The sequence below is a fragment of the Elephas maximus genome, chromosome 18 (genome assembly GCF_024166365.1).
Source record: "Elephas maximus indicus isolate mEleMax1 chromosome 18, mEleMax1 primary haplotype, whole genome shotgun sequence".
Classification (NCBI taxonomy): domain Eukaryota; kingdom Metazoa; phylum Chordata; class Mammalia; order Proboscidea; family Elephantidae; genus Elephas; species Elephas maximus.
Window position 1 is genome coordinate 36,331,441 of NC_064836.1, and position 19,860 is coordinate 36,351,300.

The 19,860-nt window shown below is 39.0% G+C and overlaps 1 protein-coding gene across 6 annotated transcripts in view; it reads left to right on the plus strand.

The window, feature by feature from the left end:
* Window positions 1–19,860, plus strand: part of MRPL39 (mitochondrial ribosomal protein L39) — a 73,793-nt gene that overhangs the window by 14,890 nt on the left and 39,043 nt on the right. For 4 of the 6 annotated variants that reach the window (XM_049858544.1, XM_049858547.1, XM_049858546.1 and 1 more), the window contains exons 7-9: window positions 279–344; window positions 1,282–1,435; window positions 11,578–11,625. In XM_049858544.1, the coding sequence (XP_049714501.1) occupies window positions 279–344; window positions 1,282–1,435; window positions 11,578–11,625 (268 nt within the window). The other 2 variants (XM_049858543.1, XM_049858545.1) reach the window with 2 other exon arrangements.

Consider the following 19,860-nt stretch of genomic DNA (forward strand, 5'->3'; position numbering starts at 1 on the left):
AAGGGCACTTTGAGAAATGGTGGTAAGCAGTGATAAGGAAATGAAGGACCAAAGATATCCATCAGGTTGGCTCCAAGGAGGCACCTGTGGCTTTGGTGAGAAGTGGGTGGAGTCTTGGGGCTGTGGCCAGATCGAAGGGAGGTGAGAAGTGGATAGGGAGCTGGCTCCAAGTAGACACCACTCTTTCAAGAGGTACAGCTGAACAGGAAGAGAAAGAAGGTACCTTTAAACAGCTTTTGTATATTTAGAGTTTTTTTTTTTTCTTTGCTGCTTCTCAGGTACAAAATAGATTTCATAGAAGAGAAGGCATCTCAGAACCCCGAGAGAGTAGTCACTCTACACAGGTAAGCAAGAACTTAAAAACCAGCCTCTATTCTAATTCGTAGTGAGGCTTAGCTCCGTTGTTACCTAAGTGAAGGGTACAACTGAAATAGATGAATTTGTACCTTATTTGGTTACTCTTAATACTTTACTTTATATCCCTCTGTTCATTGTTTTAATACTGAGGGAACTCGAGGCTTTAAATTATCTTCAGGAAGAGTTGTGGTTTCTGTTCCTCATTGTTATTTTTATTTCTGCATTTCAAGAGTTGAAAAGCTTCTGTATAAAAATTATAATTTGAGGGTTATTTTAATTTTGAAATTGCACAAAGCATTTATGGTCATGCATTAGACATGATAGTTCATTGCGTACAGACGTAAGGACACTGACTAATCAGTTATGACTTAGGTTAGATGCGTAGGTTAAACCTAACGTGCTCTCTGAGGCGGGGTAAGAGGTCCCTGCTCATGTTGACATTCTTCCTTGGAGCACAGGTCCCACGACAATGCGTTATGCAAAGTTGACTTCCTGGCCTGTATCTGTTTCCTCAATATCACGCCTTACTGATTTGGACTGAGGTTTTTCCCTCTAGAAAGTTGCTTTTGGTGTCTGGACACTGTCCTACATAGTGTATTTAAACTCTGTTGCAATGAGTTGTGGTGAAGCTGAAGAATACCAGTTTTCGATATTGGGTCCACTCGGCAGCACCATGTGTTCAGTGACTTCAAAACCTTTAAAGTTATAATGATGCTAATGAAGCAGAAGGTTCACTTGACTTTAATTTTCAAGGTTTTGGCGGCTTCACTTGAGCTTGTTATGTAAGCGGTTGTTGGAGACTAAATTGAGCCACACAGAATGATCTTAATTAGGGACCTAGCTGCAAAGAGAATAGTTTTTTTTTGAACTGACTATTATAAAAGATTTGATTTCAAGGTTTGTTTATTTTTTAAATCAAATCAGATTTGGTGACTTCATAGATGTGACCGAGGGCCCTCTTATTCCAAGAACAAGTATTTGCTCCCAGTATGAGGTGTCAGCGGTTCACAACCTTCAAGCCACGCAGTCAAGCCTCGTCCGAAGATTCCAGGGTCTCTCTTTGCCTACTCACTTAAGAGTAAGTAAATCTTCAAGTTCTGGTTCTTTCAGTTTGGTGTGGGTGTATTTCTAGACTTGATTTTATACCAATTTGAATGATATAAAATATAATTTTCACTGTTGTATGACACTATATGTTATAAACTCGGGCTTATGATTAAAAACAATTTTACCCAGGATATAAGCAGATAATTTACAAAAGAAACAGTTGAAAATATTACATCGAATTGAGATAGTATTTTTACTTTTTCAAATTAGCACAGAGAAGAGAGTATTGAGGGGGCATTGGGGCGCATATTGGTCAGACCCTTCTGGAATGCCATTTGGTCTTATATTTGGCATGTTCTTCCTGCCATTTATTTTGTGTGTGTGTGCTTTAGGTGAAAGTTTACGGCTCAAGTTAATTTCTCATACACAAATTTATACACACATTGTTTCCCCACAATGCGACAGCACACTCCACTTTCCACCCCAGGTTCCTTGCGTCCATTTATCCAGTTCCTGCCCCTTCCTGCCTTCTCATTCTGCTTTTGGACAGGAGCCGCCCATTTGGTCTCATGTATCTGATTGAACTAAGAAGCACACTTCTCACGTGTATTATTTTTTTATAGTCCTGCCTAGTCTTTGTCTGAAGAGTGGGCTTTGGGAATGGTTTCAGTTCTGGGTTAACAGTGAACTGGGGGCCATAGTTTTGGGGATTCCTCCAGTCTCTGTCAGACCATTAAGTCTGGTCTTTTTACGTGAACTTGAATTCTGTTCTACATTTTTCTCCTGCTCTGTCCAGGACTATCTGTTGTGGTCCCTGTCAGGGTGGTCATTGGTGGGAGCTAGGCACCATCCAGTTCTTCTGGTCTCAGGCTGGTGGAGTCTCTGGTTCATGTGGTCCTAATTTAGTCCTTTGGGCTAATATTTTCCTTGTGTCTTTGGTTTTCTTCATTTTCCTTTGCTCCAAGTGGGATGGGACCAATGAATGTATCTTAGATGGCCACTCACAAGCTTTTAAGACCCCAGACACCACTCTTGCCATTTTTAATGATCTATTCATGACCCAGAGTCTGTCAGGTTCCACTTTTCTCTCACCTCTTGCTAATGCTTATTTTTTAAAAAATTTTAGATAATTATGGGTTCACACGCAGTTATAAGAACTAACACAGAGAGACCCTATGTACCTTTTCCAACTTTCCCTAATGGTAACATCTTTCAAAACTTTTGTATACCAGGGTATGGGCAATAATGCAGTGAAGATACAGAGCAATTCCATCACCACAGGATCCTTCATGTTCCCCGTTTGTAGCCACACCTAATACTTTTGCCTTCCGCCAGCCTTCCTCTTTACCCCTGGCAACCACTAATCTGTTTTTCATTTCTGTAATTTTGTTATTTCAAGAATGTTACATGAATGGAGTCATACAGTATGTAATATTTTGGGATAGAATTTTTTTTTCTCCCCACTCAGGATAATTCTCTGGACAATCAGCCAAGTTGTTGCAGGTACCAGTAGTTTGTTCCTTTTTATTGTTGAGTAGTATTCTTTGGTGTGGTGGTACCACAGTTTCTTTAACCATTCTCACATTGAAGGACATCTGGGTTATTTTCCAGTTTTTGGCTTTTATGAATAAAGCTGCTATGAACATTTTTGTACAGGTTTTTGTGAATTTCAGTTTTCATTTCTTTCGGTTAAATACTGAATTACAATTGCTGGGTTTATGGTAAGTGCACGTCTAGTTATTTAAGAAACTACCAATCTGTTGTCTAGAGTGGCTGTACTGTTTTAAATTCCCACCCTTGCTGCTTTTGGTATTATCACTATTTTTTATTTTAGCTATTCTGATTGATGCATAGTGATTTCTTATTGTAGTTTTAATTTGTGTTTCCTTGTATTGGGTAATGATGTTGAACATCTTTTCATGTGCTTATTTGGCATCTATATATCTTCTTTAAGGAGCCCTGGTCGTGCAGTAGTCAAGCGCTTGGCTGCTAACTGAAAGGTCATCATCAGTTCGAGCCCACCAGTGGTTCCTTGGGAGAAAAGACTTGGTGATCTGCTCCCATAAAGATCACAACCTAGGAAAACCTGTGGGGACAGTTCTACTCTGTCCCGTAGGGTTGCTGTGAGTTGGCGTTTTGACTCATTGTACATAGTAACAACATATCTTTGGTTAAATGTCTGCTCATGTCTTTTGCCCATGTTCTACTTGAATTGCTTGCTTTTTCAGCATTGAGTTTTCTTTTTTTAAATAATTTTTATTGTGCTTTAAGTGAAAGGTTACAAATCAAGTCAGTCTCTCACACAAAAACCCATATACAACTTGCTACACACTCCCAATTACTCTCACCCTAATGAGACAGTCTGCTTTCTCCCTCCACTCTCTCTTTTCGTGTCCTTTTCGCCAGCTTCTAACCCCCTCCACCCTCTCATCTCCCCTCCAGGCAGGAGATGCCAGCATAGTTTTAAGTGTCCACCTGATCCAAGAAGCTCACTCCTCACCAGCATCTCTCTCCAACCCATTGTCCAGTCCAATCCATGTCTGAAGAGTTGGCTTCAGGAATGGTTCCAGTCCTGGGGCAACAGAAGGTCTGGGGGCCATGACCACTGGGGTCCTTCCAGTCTCAGTTAGACCATTAAGTCTGGTCTTATGAGAATTTGGGGTCTGTATCCCACTGCTCTCCTGCTTCCTCAGGGGTTCTCTGTTGTGTTCTCTGTCAGGGCAGTCATCAGTTGTAGCTGGGCACCATCTCGTTCTTCTGGTCTCAGGATGATGTAGTCGCTGGTTCATGTGGCCCTTTCTTTCTCTTGGGCTTGTAATCACCTTGTGTCCTTGGTGTTCTTCATTCTCCTTTGATCCAGGTGGGTTGAGATCAATTGATGCATCTTAGATGGCAGCTTGCTAGCGTTTAAGACCCCAGACGCCACTCTTCAAAGTGGGATGCAGAATGTTTTGTTAATAGATTTTATTATGCCAATTGACTTAGATGTCCCCTGAAACCATGGTCCCCGGACCTCTGCCCCTGCTACGTTGGCCTTCGAAGCATTCAGTTTATTCAGGAAACTTCTTTGCTCTTGGTTTAGTCCAATTGTGCTGACCTCCCCTGTATTGTGTGCTGTCTTTCCCTTCACCTAAAGTAGTTCTTATCTACTATGTAATTAGTGAGTACCCCTCTCCCACCCTCCCTCCCTCCCCCCTATCGTAACCACAAAAGAATGTTTTCTTCTCAGTTTAAACTATTTCTCAAGTTCGTGTAATAGCGGTCTTATACAATATTTGTCCTTTTGCAACTGAGTAATTTCACTCAGCATAATGCCATCCAGGTTTCCCCATGTTATGAAATGTTTCACAGATTCCTCACTGTTCTTTACTGATGCGTAGTATTCCATTGTGTGAATATACCATAATTTATTTACCCATTCATCTGTTGATGGGCACCTTGGTTGCTTCCATGTTTTTGCTATTGTAAACAGTGCTGCAGTAAACATGGATGTGCATATATCTGTTCGTGTACAGGCTCTTATTTCTCTAGGATATATTCCAAGGAGTGGGATTGCTGGATCATATGGTAGCTCTATTTCTAGCTTTTTAAGGAAGCGCCAAATCAATTTCCAAAGTGGTTGTACCATTTGACATTCCCACCAGCACTGCAGAAGTGTTCCAGTCTCTCCACATCCTCTCCAACATTTATTATTTTGTGTTTTTTGGAATAATGCCAGCCTTGTTGGAGTGAGATGAAACCTCATTGTAGTTTTGATGTGCATTTCTGTAATGGCTAATGATCGTGAACATGTCCTCATCTATCTGTTAGCTACCTGAATGTCTTCTTTAGTGAAGTGTCTATTCATATCTTTTGCCCATTTTTTAATTGGGTTGTCTTTTTGCAGTTGAATTTTTGTAGTATCATAGATTTTAGAGATCATCACCATTGAGTTTTGAGAGTCATTTATATGGTCCAGCTAATAATTCTTTGTGAGATGAGTGGTTTGCAAAAATTTTATCCTAGTCTGTAGCTTGTCTTTTCATCTTCTTAACAGAGTCTTCTTTAGAGCAGAAGTTTTAATTTTGATGAAATCCAGGTTATATTTATGGATCCAGTTTATATTTCCTTTTATGGATCCTGTTTTTGGTGTCAAATCTAAGAATTCTTTGTCCCTAGATCCCAAAGATTTTTCTCTTTTTTTTTCTAAAAGTTTTACATTTTACATTTAAGTCTGTGATCCACTTTGAGTCAATTTTTTTTGTAAGGTACGAGGTTATGGTCTTTTCTGTTTTTTTTTTTCAGTCTTGCCTAGAGGTTTGTCAATTTTATTAATACTTTCAAAGAACCAGCTTTTGGCTTTATTGATTCTCTCCCTTTTTTTTTTGTTTCAGTTTTATTGGTTTTATCATCATTATTTCCCTCCTTCTGCTCGCTGTAGGTTTAGTTTGCTCTTTTTTAGGTCCCTGAGTTGGGAGCTTATTGATTTGAGACTTCCCTTATTTCTGATTTAGTGTTGTAAATCTCCCTTTCGATGCTGCTTTAGCTGTTCCACAAATTTCGATGTCACGTTTTCATTTTTGTTCAATTTGATCTATTTTTTTCTTTTGAGACTGCCTTTGCTCCATAGATTATTAAGAAGTGTGTTATTTACTTTCCAAATGTTTGAAGATTTTCCTTTTCTCTTTCTGTTATTCTAGTTTGATTCTTTTGTGGTCAGAGATATTTAAAAAAAACAAAACAAAACAACCAAAACCACTGCCATTGAGTCGATTCTGACACATAGTGACCCTGTAGGACAGAGTATAACTGCCCCATGGTGTTTCCAAGGCTATAAATCTTAACAGAAGCAGACTGCCACATCTTTCTCCTGCAGAGCAGCTGGTTGGTTCGAACTAACTACCTTTTGGTTAACAGCCTAGCACCAGTGTACCAACAGGGCTCACATTGTATGAATTCAGTTCTTTTAAATTTGTTAAGGTTTATTTTATGATTTGGAATATGATCTATCTTGTTTATATTCTCTGGGTGCTTGAAAAGAGTGTGTATTCTTCTGTTCTTGGGTCGAATATTCTACTAATGTCAATTTCATTATGTTGGTTGGTGGTGCTGTTGAGTTCTGTGCCCTTTCTAGGCTTTCTAATTGTTTCACCAGTTATTGAGAGAGGATGTGAAGTCTCCAAGTACAAGTGTGGATTTATCTATTTCTCTTCTTAGTTTTTGCTTTACAAATTTTATAACTCTGTTGCTTGTTGCATATACATTTAGGATTGCTATGTTTTCTTGGTGGATTGACCCTTTTGTCATTATGACACTGTTCCTAGTGATTTTCGTTGCTTTGAAGTATACTTTATCTGATAAAAAAACTGCCATTTTCTTTTGGTTAATATTTGCTTGATTTATCTTTTTCCATCGTTTTATTTTCAACCTACCTATATCATATTTGAAGTGAATGTCTTTTAAACGTCATGTAATTGTGTCATGCTTTTTAACTGACTTTGCCAATCTCTTTTAATTGATGTACTTAGACCATTTACATTTAATGTAATTGTTGATGTTAGAATTTAAGACTGCCATTTTATTTTTTTGCTTTCTGTTTGTTTTCTCTTTTTGTTTGTTTTCTTTTTCCTGCCTTCCTGTAGGTTACTTGAACATTTTTTAGAATTCCATTTTGATTTATTTATAGTGTTTTTGGGTGTATCTCTTTGTATTCATTTTTTTTGTGTGTGTGATTGCTCCAGGTATATACACATAACTTATCACAGTCTACTGATGTCAACGCTTTACCAGTTTAAATGAAGTGTAGAAACCTTGTGTCACTTTATGTCCCTGTACACTCTCTTGTTTTTAATAAAATTGTCTTAAATATTTCCTCTCCATACATTTAGAACTACATTAGACAGTGTTATAATCTTTACTTCAGCTGTCAAACATAATTTCTAAAACTCAAGATGAGAAGGAAATGATTTATCCCTATTTTTACAGTTTTTGTTCCTTTTTTTTTTTAATTGTGGTAAATGTGTAGGTAACAAAACATTTTGTTTTTCCTTTTTGACGTTCTAAGAGTCCTTCTTGTTTCATTTCTTTTCTGTTTAGGGAACGTTAGCAGTTCTTCTGTGGTAGGTCTGCTGGGGTCATATTCTCTTAGTTTTTCTTCATCTGAGAATGTCTTGATTTCCTCTTTGTTCCTGAGGGATATTTTTGCTATTTGGATATTTTCTGGTTGGACAGTTCATTCATCGCTTGAAGAATGTGCTACTTCCCTCTGCCTGTCAGTTGTCATTTGAATTGTTTTTCTTTTGTAGGTAAGGTGTCATTTCTTTCTTGCTGCTTTCAAGATTTTTTCTTTTGTCTTTGGTTTTCGGAATTTTGACTTTAATTTTGAGTGTTTTTGGTGTGGATTTCTTTAAATTTATCCTGTTTGGGGGTCACCTCTTGGCTTTGTAGGTTTTTGTCTTTGGTCAGCTTCAGAAGTTTTCTGTTATTATTTCTTTGAGTAGTTTTTCAGCCCTGCTCTCTTTGCCTCTTTTTCTAGGCTCTGATGATTTTTTTGTTTTACTCTCATAGGTTTCTGAGGCCCTGTTCATTTATTTTTCAGTCTGTTTTCTCTCTGTTGTTCAGATTGTGTAATTTCTATTGTTCTGTCTTCAAGTTTACTAATTCTTTCCTCTTTCCCCCCTATTCTGATGTTGAGACTACCCATTGAGTTATAAATTTTGGTTACTGTGTTTTTCAATCCCAGAATTTCCATTTGCTGCTTCTTTTTATCAGCTATTTCTTTGTGGAGTCTTACATTTCTTTGCTGAAGCTTTCTAGTTTTTCATTATGTAAAGCATGTTCACAGCTACTCACTGAAGGATTTTTATAATGGCTGCTTTAAAATCTGACAGATAATTTTAACATCTCTGTAATCTCTGTGTTGGCATCTACTGATTGTCTTTTTTCATTCCAAGTTGAGATTTTCCTGATTCTTTTTACATTAAGTAATTTTTTATTGTTCTTTAGATATTTTGTGTATTATAAGACTCTGAATCTTCTTTAAACCTTCTATTTCAGCTGACTTCCTATTCCAGCAGGAGCAGTTGGTGGTAGGGGCACCTCATTACTGTCAGATGTGGGTAGGAGTCTAGGCTCCCCACTTGGCCCTTGTTGACACCCGAAAGAGGGAGGGTGGTTAGTAGGAGTTCTGGCTCCCCACCAGGCCTCCACTGACACCATGAGGGAGGGGATGACCTAGTTTTGTTGGGTGGGAGTGGAAGTCCTTACTCTTCACAAGGTCTCCGCTGACACCAACACAGCAGCGCTTTTCTTCTAGGTGGAGGAGGAGGAGTCTAGTGCAGTCACCCCACGTGATCTTTACTCACACTGTGGGGATTGGTGGGAAGGACAGACTTGTTACCATTTGGCAGGGATGAATGTCCTGTCTCCCTTCTTGGCCTTCTCTGACATTACCCCAGCAGGAGGAACAGGGTGCCCTGTTCCAGCCTGGTGAGGGTTGAAATCCTCCTATGCTTTACAAGTGTGTTTGCTTTTCCACCCTCAAAAAGACTGTGTCATATCTTCTCCTTTCTTCCTTTTGTTGTCGTTGTATGTCCTTGTGACGATTCTTACTCATAGTAACCCTATAAGACAGAGCTGAACTTCCCCATAGGGTTTCCTAGGCTGTCATCTTTATGGGAGCAGATTGCCAGGTCTTTTCTCTCACAGAGTGGCTGGTGGATTTAAACTGCTGACCTTTCAATTTGCAGCTGAGTGCTTAACCCTTGGGTCACTAGGGCTCCCTCCTCTCTCCCATCAGAATGGCTGAGCAGTCTAAGGTGCTGCATTCAGGTCACTGTCTCCCCTGGAGTCATTGGTTCGATTTCCACTCCTGACATAGCAACCTCTTTTCCGGTGACTCCTCTAAACCTTGTTCCCCGCTTCACTCTCAGTTGATAATCTTGTCTTAGACTTCATTGGAAAAATAGAAGTCATTAAACAGGAATTCCATCTTCCCACCACCAGGTGTTCCCCACCTGCCTGCATATGCATCTATGCTCTCTACCTTCTTTTGTAGGATAGTTGATGACCTGTCTCTGCCTTTATAAAAGTCCAACCCTTATACTGGTATCAGTGTCCCAGATTTCATGCCCTCTTACCTTCTCTGGGACGCCACTTCTATAGTTACGCTCCCTTTAATTTTTTTCTGTACTGTTTTCCTCTTTGAAATTATTCCATTAGCATTTTAAATATCTCATCTAAAAAACCTTGTCCTTGACCTTATATCTCCTTTGTAGGGCCTGCCCCATTTTCCTGCTTTCTACCTGTAGGTATCTGTATCTGTAGTTGTTATCTCTACTTCACTTTTCATTCTGTCTTCGATCCACTCCAGTCAGTCTTCTACTCATGCCATTGCTCTGGAACTATCTTGTCAAGGTCTCCAGTGACCTCTGTATTATCAAATGCAACAGCCACTTTCTCTGCTTTTCTTTGACTTCCTAGTACTAATTAGCCATTCCTTCGTCCTTGAAACACATTCTTTTAGATGCTTCCATGACACCTTTGTCCCTAGATTTCCTTCAACCTAAGTGGCAGGGCACTCCTCAGTCTCTTGGCTGGCTCTTTCTCCTCTATTCAGTGTCAAAGGGTTGACATATCACAAAGATTCCGTAAATATTCTTATGTCATTTCATATCACCATGGTTCCACCGATCATCTATACTCTAAACTTCTCTTGGGAACTTGTAGACTCCTTTATCCTACTGTCTGCTTGACAGCTCCATTTGTTTGGCTTATAGTTATCTCCTACTTAACGTGGCCAATGCAGAATTCTTGCTTTTTCTCCACGTATTCACGTCCTTTCCTAGCCTTCTCTGTTTCAGTAGATGGCACCATCACCTGTCTAGCTGTTTGAGGGAATCCTTGATTCTCTCTTCCCCTCATGGCCATACCCTCATCCCACCCATCAGCCAGTCCTTTCAGCTCTTAACCCTAAAACATAGTCTGAATCCATCCACTGCCTACTGTCTGAACTATTACTACTTCTCCTATCCAAGTCCCCCTTTCTCTTCCCTCCCTCTCCTTATTTCATTCTTGCTCTCCACAGCGCATTCTCTACTTAGTAGCCAGAATGACCTTATTAATACACAAATCGAATCACATAATTCCCCTGCTCCAAACTTCGTAACAGCATCCCATGTATAAAATCCTAAGCCTTTACCCTATCCTGCAAAGCCATACTTATCTGTCCCTGCCTACTTTTCTGACTTCACCTCATACCTCTCTCTTCTTCACCCACTGTGGTCTGGCCACACTTTTTCTTCCTTGAACGTGGCAAACTGATTCCCACCTCAGAGTTTCTGTAGCATCTGTTTATTGTGCCTAAGTCAAGGATGATTTTCCCTTTAAACATACCATACTGCTCCTTCTCTGGAGGGTTTGTGTATAGATACTTAGACATCTTACCATTTATTATAGATATTACCAGCTCATTTGGTGTCGAAATAGTCACTGGCCCACCCATATGCCTCGCTGTCACCTTCAGCTGGCATAAACAGAATCGCTGTGGTCATTATGCTCTTTGCAGAGCTGTCATTAATGGATTCCGATAATCCTCTGCTCCATAAGATTAAGGATTAATAAAATTGGTTCTGTGGCTTTACTACTGTCTTCGCTAGGCTTTACTTTTTCTGTAGTGTAATTTGCAAGATCTTCTGGGTCTGCCATGTCAGTGGGGAGATGTCACAGTTGTTAATGACTTTCTCCTTGTGATTGCTCATAATTTGAAGAATGACCTCTAGCATTTTGAAATTGGCTGTTCAAGGAAAGACCTACAGTCAGTGGGAAAGTGGGGCAGGTTTCTTTTTGCTTCCCGTTAGATGGAATGCTTTCTATGACGGAAATGATTAAAAGGAACAAAAGAGGAAGAATGGCATATTCAGTTCTTAAGTCAAACAAAGCAGCTATTTTATATAGTGCCTTTTTCTTAAGATGGAAACAACCTAGATGCCCGTCAACAGATGAATGGATAAACAAACTGTGTATGTATAGTGTGCCTTTTTTCTTACTCGGATCCACTTTTGTAACCACTTAGCCATGTAAGTACTGCCTAGCTCTTTATTTACTAGTTTTGTTTAAATGCTATGTGAAGACTCAGTCCTTTTTATTTTAACTCTATTGCTTTGTTTAATTCATAGTAAATCTGTTCTTTTTAAGGCACATTTTACAATATGGAATAAGCTATTGGAAAGATCTCGGAAATTGGTAAGTGTTTTTGACAACTAATGAGTAATCTTCTATGAAGACATTTTCATTGAAGTCAAGCAACAACAACCAAAAAAAAAAAAAAAGAGAGAGAAAGAAAGAAATTGTCTCAGTAGCCAAATCAATGCTGTGATTGTTTACCCTAGTAGTATTTTGGTAGAAGGAAAATTTGTAGTTTGGAAATTCTTTTTTGATTTTATTTGTTAATGCCATGGAAATGATAAACTGTAGAACTTCAAGGGAAGGAAGATATTTCCATATAGTAGTTAAAGTTCTTAATGGTTGTCATGGTGTTAATGAGGACTTAGGATTTTTTTAAATAATTTTTTTTATTAATCTAATGAACTCTTAAAGGATTAAGATTTGTCCAGTATACTTTACAGCTGACTTGACTGTTGACAAGTTAAATATACAAATACCTAAAAAAGATTTTCGAATGCTTATGTTTCTATATTTATGTTGTGTCATTAGTATTTAGATTCTCATAAGAAGGAGGGATTATATTCATGAACCACAACTATCCCTATTCACCGTTTCACGTGCTGACTGTTTGTGTTTTAGGTACGTTACCTGATAGCTATACAGTGCAATCTGACCTCATGAGCCCTTCATAGTTACCCTAATTTCCCAGTACTCTGCAGACGTTCTAGTCTAGTTTCAAAGTACACTAATCAGCACACATCAGAATGATTTTCAGGTTAGCCTACTTCTTCCTGATGGCTGTTCTGCCTGGACTCCCCTTCCCATGCTCCTTCATTATGTCTGTGGATCTACATCCTACTCATTCTGCAATACCTTGTCCCAGTTCCATCTTCTCCAGGAATCATTCTCAGAGTAATCTCTTAACAAATACTATCCATTTATACAATTTATTGCTTGATTGTATACCTTCTCATATTGCTTTCTTTGCTGGTACATTTATGTTCAGTCTGCTGATTTATTCAGGGTTTGTTATATTTGTTTGACCCCAGATTTTGAACACAACATTTGGCATGTGATGGTGGTTACCCAGTAAATAGTTATTATCTTCCTAATGATATCGTTATAAAACTGGGCTTTATTAGGGAACTCACAGAGAGAAGTTATTGATTAAGCACAGCCTGATGCCCCTGTGTGAAGGTTATGTAATCTCTCTTATGAGAAGAGGGCATATTGAAAAGGATGGAATAACTTTGTCTCTTTGGTTGGTCACAATGATCATTTATTTATAATATTGTGTTTTAGGTGAAAGCTTACAGAGCATATTAGTTTCCCATTTAACAATTTTTATACAGATTGTTCTGTGACATTGGTTACAATTTTCACAACCTGTCAACATTCTCATCATTCCCATTCTGTTTCTATTGATCAAGCTCCCCTGCCCTTCCTTGCCACCTCATCTTTGTTTCTGGGTAAATGTTGACCATTTGGTCTTATGTAGTTGATTGTTTCAGGGAGCACATTACTCAAAGGTGATACTGTTTATTTTATAAGTTAATGTATTATTTGGCTGACAGGTGATCTCCAGGAGTGGCTTCAATTCCAATTTCAAAGGGTATTTTAGGGCAGTAGTTTTGGGGCTTCCTTTAGTCTCTGTCAATCCAGTAATTCTGGCATTTCTTAGGAATTTGAATTTCATTCTACATTTTTCTCTTATTCTATCTGGGACCTTCTATTGTGTCCCTAGTCAGAACAGGTGGTAGTGGTAGCCGAGTACCATCTAGTTTTTCTGGTCTCAGGCTAGAAGAGGTTGTGGTTCGTGTGGGCTGTTTGTCCTGTGGGCTAATTTCTTCTTTGAGTCTTTGTTTCCTTCATTGTCATTTGTTCCAGTCAGGTAGAGACCGATAATTGTATCTTAGATGGTCACTGACAAGCTTTTAAGATACCAGACTCCACTCTTCACCAAACTAGGATGTGAACATTATCCTTATGAGCTGCATTATTGCCAGTTGACTGAGTTGTCCCACGAGACTATGGTCCTAAGGCTTTTAACCTAGTAAACCTACCTGCGAGGTGTTTGGTTATGTCCTGGAGGTTTCGTAACTGTGCCCCCTATGTGCTTTATTATATATATGAATATATATGTGGCACACTCAGACATATATATACATATGCCTACAGATACACATATACATGCACACACGTGTACTCACATTTGTCTTCCTATACACATATATGCATACATATATATCTGTATGGAAACCCTGGTGGCGTAGTGGTTAAGTGCTATGGCTGCTAACCAAAGGGTCGGCAGTTCAAATCTGCCCGGTGGTCCTTGGAAACTCTATAGGGCCGTTCTACTCTATCCTGTAGGGTCGCTATGAGTCGGAATCGACTTGACAGCACTGGGTTTACATATCTGTATAACCCCACTCATATTTTCTGGTTATTTTTATTGTTGTTGCAAAATTTTATATGTTATAGCATTCACCAAAATTGTCCCTTATTCTTACGTATTTCTTAGGGTCTTCATTTGCCTTTGTCTGGGCCATATTGGGTACTGCCTTTCCCATCACCAAAAATAACAAGTGTCTAGAAGGTAGTATCTAGATAGTATCTAGAAAGCGATTCCCCTTCCCGCTCCCTCTCCCTCTCATCCCTGCTAACCATCAAAGAACAGTTGCCTTCTGTGTGTACACCTATTCTTGGCTTTTTATAAAAGTGAGATCACACAATATTTGTCCTTTTGTGATTTCACAATGATCATTTCAGATTAAGAAACAAGGGAAAAATATGAACACCTAAGAAGTGGTTGGGAAACACGAGAAGCAATCAATAATTGAATACTTTAAGGAAAAAGAGTGGAGACAGTAAACAGCCATTTTTTTAACATTTATCCTGGTTGAGTTGTCTTCTTCCACTGTCCATTTCACTTATCCAAAGGGAGTGGGCTAAATGCATGGTCCATTGATTCAGTTAACACAGGGTTATTGAGTGTTTATTATGTGTCAGGTACTGTTGTGTTCTGAGGGTACAGAAATGAACAAAATGCACTTGCTGCCCTGAAGGAAGTTACTTTGATGAGATCACTAGCCTTACAAGCAGGCGGTTCAGATGTACATGTGAGGTTCTGGAATAACAAGAGAAGACCTAAAACCTAAACCAAGCTGGAGGTTAGGTTAAGGAAGCCTGCAGGTGTTGGTGTCTTTTAAGTTGGTTTTAAAGGATGAATAAAAATAGGCCAGGCAGATAACTTGCTGGGGGTTATTACATCAGAGGAAGCTATTGGATGAGGTGTGTGGAGGAATGGAGAAGATGGGGAATGTATGGAGAATGTGAATGCACCGGTCACATGGAGGGTGGCAGGGAGTCCAGAGACGTGAGTTGGAGATAGAATATGAAGAGCTTATCTTCTATGCTGTGGAATTTGCATTTTTCCTCCCCTAAAGACAGGAGGTAACAGAAGAAATTTGAACAGGAAAGTGACACGATCAGCTATTTCTGTTCAGAAGTTCATTCTGGTGTGTGAAAGAGAGCTGTAAATTAAGCCAGGATTACTTTCAGGGCGTAGAAAATAATAAGGTCCTAAAGTTCAGCCATGGCAGTGAGGATGGCTGAGAGTTTCTTAGGTAGAATTAACTGTTGATCTTATGCAGGTGAAAGGAGATGGATTCTCGAATGCCAGGCTAGGGGCTGGGAGAGCCCTTCTCTGAGAGAATGCAGGGGTGGGGCAGGTTTTGGGGCAGTGAGAAATTCAGTTTTAGCACCGTTTGTTTGAAGCATCTGAGTGACATACAGTAGAAATACAGACATGTGGTATTTGGACTAAGCCTGTAATACGCTATACTCAAAATAGAATTATACCCCCCAGCGAAACAGGTCGATTTAAAATAGCTTGTTGCAGCACTTCTGGGTTTTTTTTTTTTTTTTCTTTTTAAACTAATGATTTTGTTTTATAGGTGAAATATGAAATGACCCACTTGAGAAGACTAGATATAATATGCCTCAGATTATATTTTGGAAGGAATCATTGTGTTTATAATTTATATTGGTAATGTGGCCCTGTAAGCTTTCTTTCCTATGTAACTTTCTGTAGTAGTTACTATTGAAGGAGAGAGACAAGAACTGTGGAATGTTTAAAATGGTGGATGAGGGTGAAACTGAAAGTGTTTATTCTAAAGTAAAGCTGTTACGTTTTTACAGGTAACTGAAGATCAAACCAAACCCACAGAGGAAAGTGCAGCCACCTAGAAACCTCCTAAGATTTAAATATGTATAATCAGTTAAAATAAAAGTTTTTTTTTTTTTAAATGTAATGTTTGGGTGTGCTTATCAAGATCTCTAATGCTCTTTACTTTTTCGCTTTCTCTAAAGGATAAAACAACTTCCATTGCTTATAATAAAAATTTCACACAAAAACAAACCCCTCTTCTCCCGCTATCCAAATACTTTTTTTTTTCAGTCCTTCTTTTCTACACGTATAAACATATATGTACATATGCAAATATAGTCTTCCAAAAGCCTGAGTATTCTATACTGGGCATTGTGCTAATCCCTCCGCAACCCAAAAAACCAAGCCCCCTGCCATCGAGTGAATTCCGGCCCATAGTGACCCTGTAGGACAGAGTAGAACTGCCCCATAAGGTTTCTGAGGCTGTAAATCTTTACAGAAGCAGACTGCCACATCTTTCTCCCACAGTGGCTGGTGGGTTTGAACTGCCAACCTTTTGGCTAGCAGCTGGACACTTAACCACTGCACCAAGTTTCCTGAGCCTTCCATAGGGAAACCTCTCATTAAATCTTTACAACAACCTTTTGCAAATGAGGAACAGAGATCATAGAGCTCACAAATAGCAAAACTGGAGTTTGAACCCAGGCATTCTCACTCTGGAGTTCCTGCTCTTCTGTATGCTGCCTCAGATATAAGGAATTTTGTAGGAAGAGGTTTCTGCTAGTGGAATTACTGACAGATGCTATCAGCCTGGCCTCCCACAGGCTTTGCCAAATGACATTCCCAGCAACAGTGTCTGTGAATGCCCATTTCTCCACACCTGGGCAAGCCTTCATCATCTGGTGTTTTTTTTTTCTTTTTTCTCTAATCTTTTGCCAAAAATCTTCTTCCCATTCCAATCTGAGCATTTTATGTTCTGGGCCTGCTGCACAAGTTTCATTTGAAGACTTTGTTTCCTGGGTTGGATCTACTTTTTCCTAGAGTCCATAACTTCCTGTTTCTTAATTAACTTTCTCATTTTATTAGAGTCTGTCTTCACGTTCCTCCTAAGAGTTCAAGAGGTGAGCTCTGTTTTGCACTTATTTTTGGCTGATTGTTTTTTTAGATACAGAATACTAGATTAGAAAACAGTTTTCTTCAGAGACCTAAATATAAACCTGAAAACGGTAAAGATCATGGAAGAAAAAATAGGGACAATGTTAGGGGCCCTTATACATGGCATGAATAGAACATAAACCATAACTAACAGTGTACAAACATCAGAAGGTAAACTAGAAAACTGGGAGCTCCTAAAAATTTGACACTTAGGCTTGTCAAAAGGCTTCACCAAAAGAATAAAAAGAACCAAATTTTTGGCTACGACATCTGACATGAGTCTAATCTCTAAAATCTATAGAATACTTCAATACCTCAATAACAAAAAATAATCCAATTGAAAAATGGGCAAAGGATATGGACACTTCACCAAAGAAGACATTGAGGCAGCTAAAAGACACATGGGGAAATGCTCACACAATCATTAGCCATTAAAGAAATGCAAATCAAAGCTATGAGATACCATATCACCCTGACATTACTGGCACAAATAAAAAAAAAAAAATAACATGTTGGAGAGGTTTTGAGGAGATTGGAACGCTTGTGCACTGCTAGTGTGAATGTAAAATGGTACAGCCAATATGGAAAATGATATGGTGCCTCCTTAAAAAGCTAGAAATAGAAATACCATGTGACCCAGTAATCCCACTCCTAGGAATATATCCTAGCAAGAAATAAAAGCCATCCCATGAGTAGATATATGCGCTCCCATATTTACTACAGCATTATTCAGAATAGCAAAAAAATGAAAGCCTATGTGCCCATCAACAGATGAATGGATAACAAATTATGGTACATACACACAATGGAACACTATGCAACGATAAAGAACAATGAAGAATCCATGACACATTTCACAACGTGGATAAATCTGGAGGGCAGTATGCTGAAATAAGTTAAATCACAAAAGAACAAATACTGTATGAGACCACCGTTAAAAAAACCCAAGAAAAGATTGATGCACAGAAAAAAAAATCTTTAATGGTTAAGAGGGTGGGGAGGAGTGGAGAGGGGAAATCACTAACTAGATAATAGACAAGTGGTAACTTTGCTGAAGGGAAAGACAACACACAATATAGGGGAAGGCAGCACATCTTGACCAAGGCAAAGCCATAAAAGCTTTCTAGACACATCCAAACACCTTGAGGGACCGAGTTACTGGGGCCGAGGGCTGGGACCATGGTCTTAGGGGACATCTAGGTCAGTTGGCATAACAGTTGGTGAGTAGCGTCTGGAGTTTTAAAAGCTTGTGAGCAGCCATCTAAGATACGTCTATTGGTCCTATCACGTTTGGAGTAAAGGAGAATGAAGAAAACCAAAGACATGAGGAAAATATTAGCCCAAAGGACCAATGGGCCACATCAACCACAGCCTCCACCAGGCTGAGCCCAGAACTAGATGGTGCCCAGCTACCATCACTGACCACTCTGACAGGGATCACAATAGAGGGTCTTGTGTGGAGCAGAAGAAAAACGTAGAAAATTTAAATTCACAAAAAGACTAGACTTACCGGCCTGAAAGAGACTGGGGGAACCCCCAATACTGTGGCCCCCCCCCCAGTAGTTAAAGAGCTCGGCTGCTAACTCAGAACTGAAGCCACTCCTGAAGTTGACCTTTCAGCCAAAGATTAGATGGTCTATAAAACAGTAACACACATGAGGAGTGTGCTTCTTAGATCAATCAAGTATATGAGACCAAATGGGCAACACCTGTCTGAAAGCAAAGACGAGAAGGCAGGAAGGGACAGGAAAACTGGATGAATGGACATGGGGAACCCAGAATGGAAAAGGAAAGGGGGAGAGTGCTGACACATTTAGGTGATTGCAACTAATGTCACAAAACAATTTGTGTATAAATTTTTGAATGAAGATGTGCTGTAAATTTTTACCTTTTACAATTAAAAAATCTACAGTTTAACAAGATCATCAGGTGATTCCTATATGTAGATTTTGATCCTATATCTGGGGGGAGCCCTGGTGGCATAGTAGTTAAGAGCTCGGCTGCTTAACCAAAACGTTGGCAGTTCGAATCCACCAGCTACTCCTTGAAAGCTCTATGGGGCAGTTCTACTCTGTCCTATAGGGTTGCTATGAGTCAGAATCCACGTGAAGGCATTTTTTTTTTAAGATATCTAGGGTTTTTTTTAGGGTAGAATCATTAGCATCCCCTGGGAACTTGTTAGAAATGCAAATTGCTCAGCAGAAGGTTTAAGTGGAACGAACCAGATGAACGGATAAATTATGGTACATACACGCAATGGTAAATCACAATGGTGAATCTGAGAAACATCTACAACATGGATGACATCTGCAGGGCATTATGCTGAGTGAAATAAGTCAGTGGCAAAGGGACGAACATTGTTTGAGACCATCATTATAAAAACCGAAGAACGGGTTTACACACAGAAAAAAACAATCTTTGAGTGTTACAAAGGAGGGGAGGGGTGGGGAGCATAAATCACTAGATAGAATAGTGAACTAGATAGAAGCCCTGCTTTAAATGCCTGGGTCTGCTTCATTGGTCCATTTGTCTCCCCCTACATCACCACTTTAAAAAAAAATTTTTTTTTTTTTTTTAACACCACTTACCTGGGCTTTAATTCTGACAGCTTTATAATACATTTTGATTTCTGGTATGATATGAGTCCTTCCTTAACTCAAAATCGTCATGGTTATTGCAGGCTCAGCTTCTCAACTTCCAAGCAAGTATCTTAAAATCTGTTTTGTCTGGTGCTGTTATTTCTACATCATTTCTTTAGGTTAGAGGTAAATAAATATTTTTCCATTCCTTGTAAACATCATTATGTCTTTATGTTTTCTCTTAAAAGGGACAATAAAGAAAGCTTTTTCTTAAACTCATTCTTCTACAATGATTCTGGATTTGACATTCCTCCAGATAATTAAATCAATGTTTAATTATTATATTTTGAGGCTCTTTTGCTAGCACTGTACAGTTTTAGATTTTCTTTTATAACTTACTGGTAAATTGTT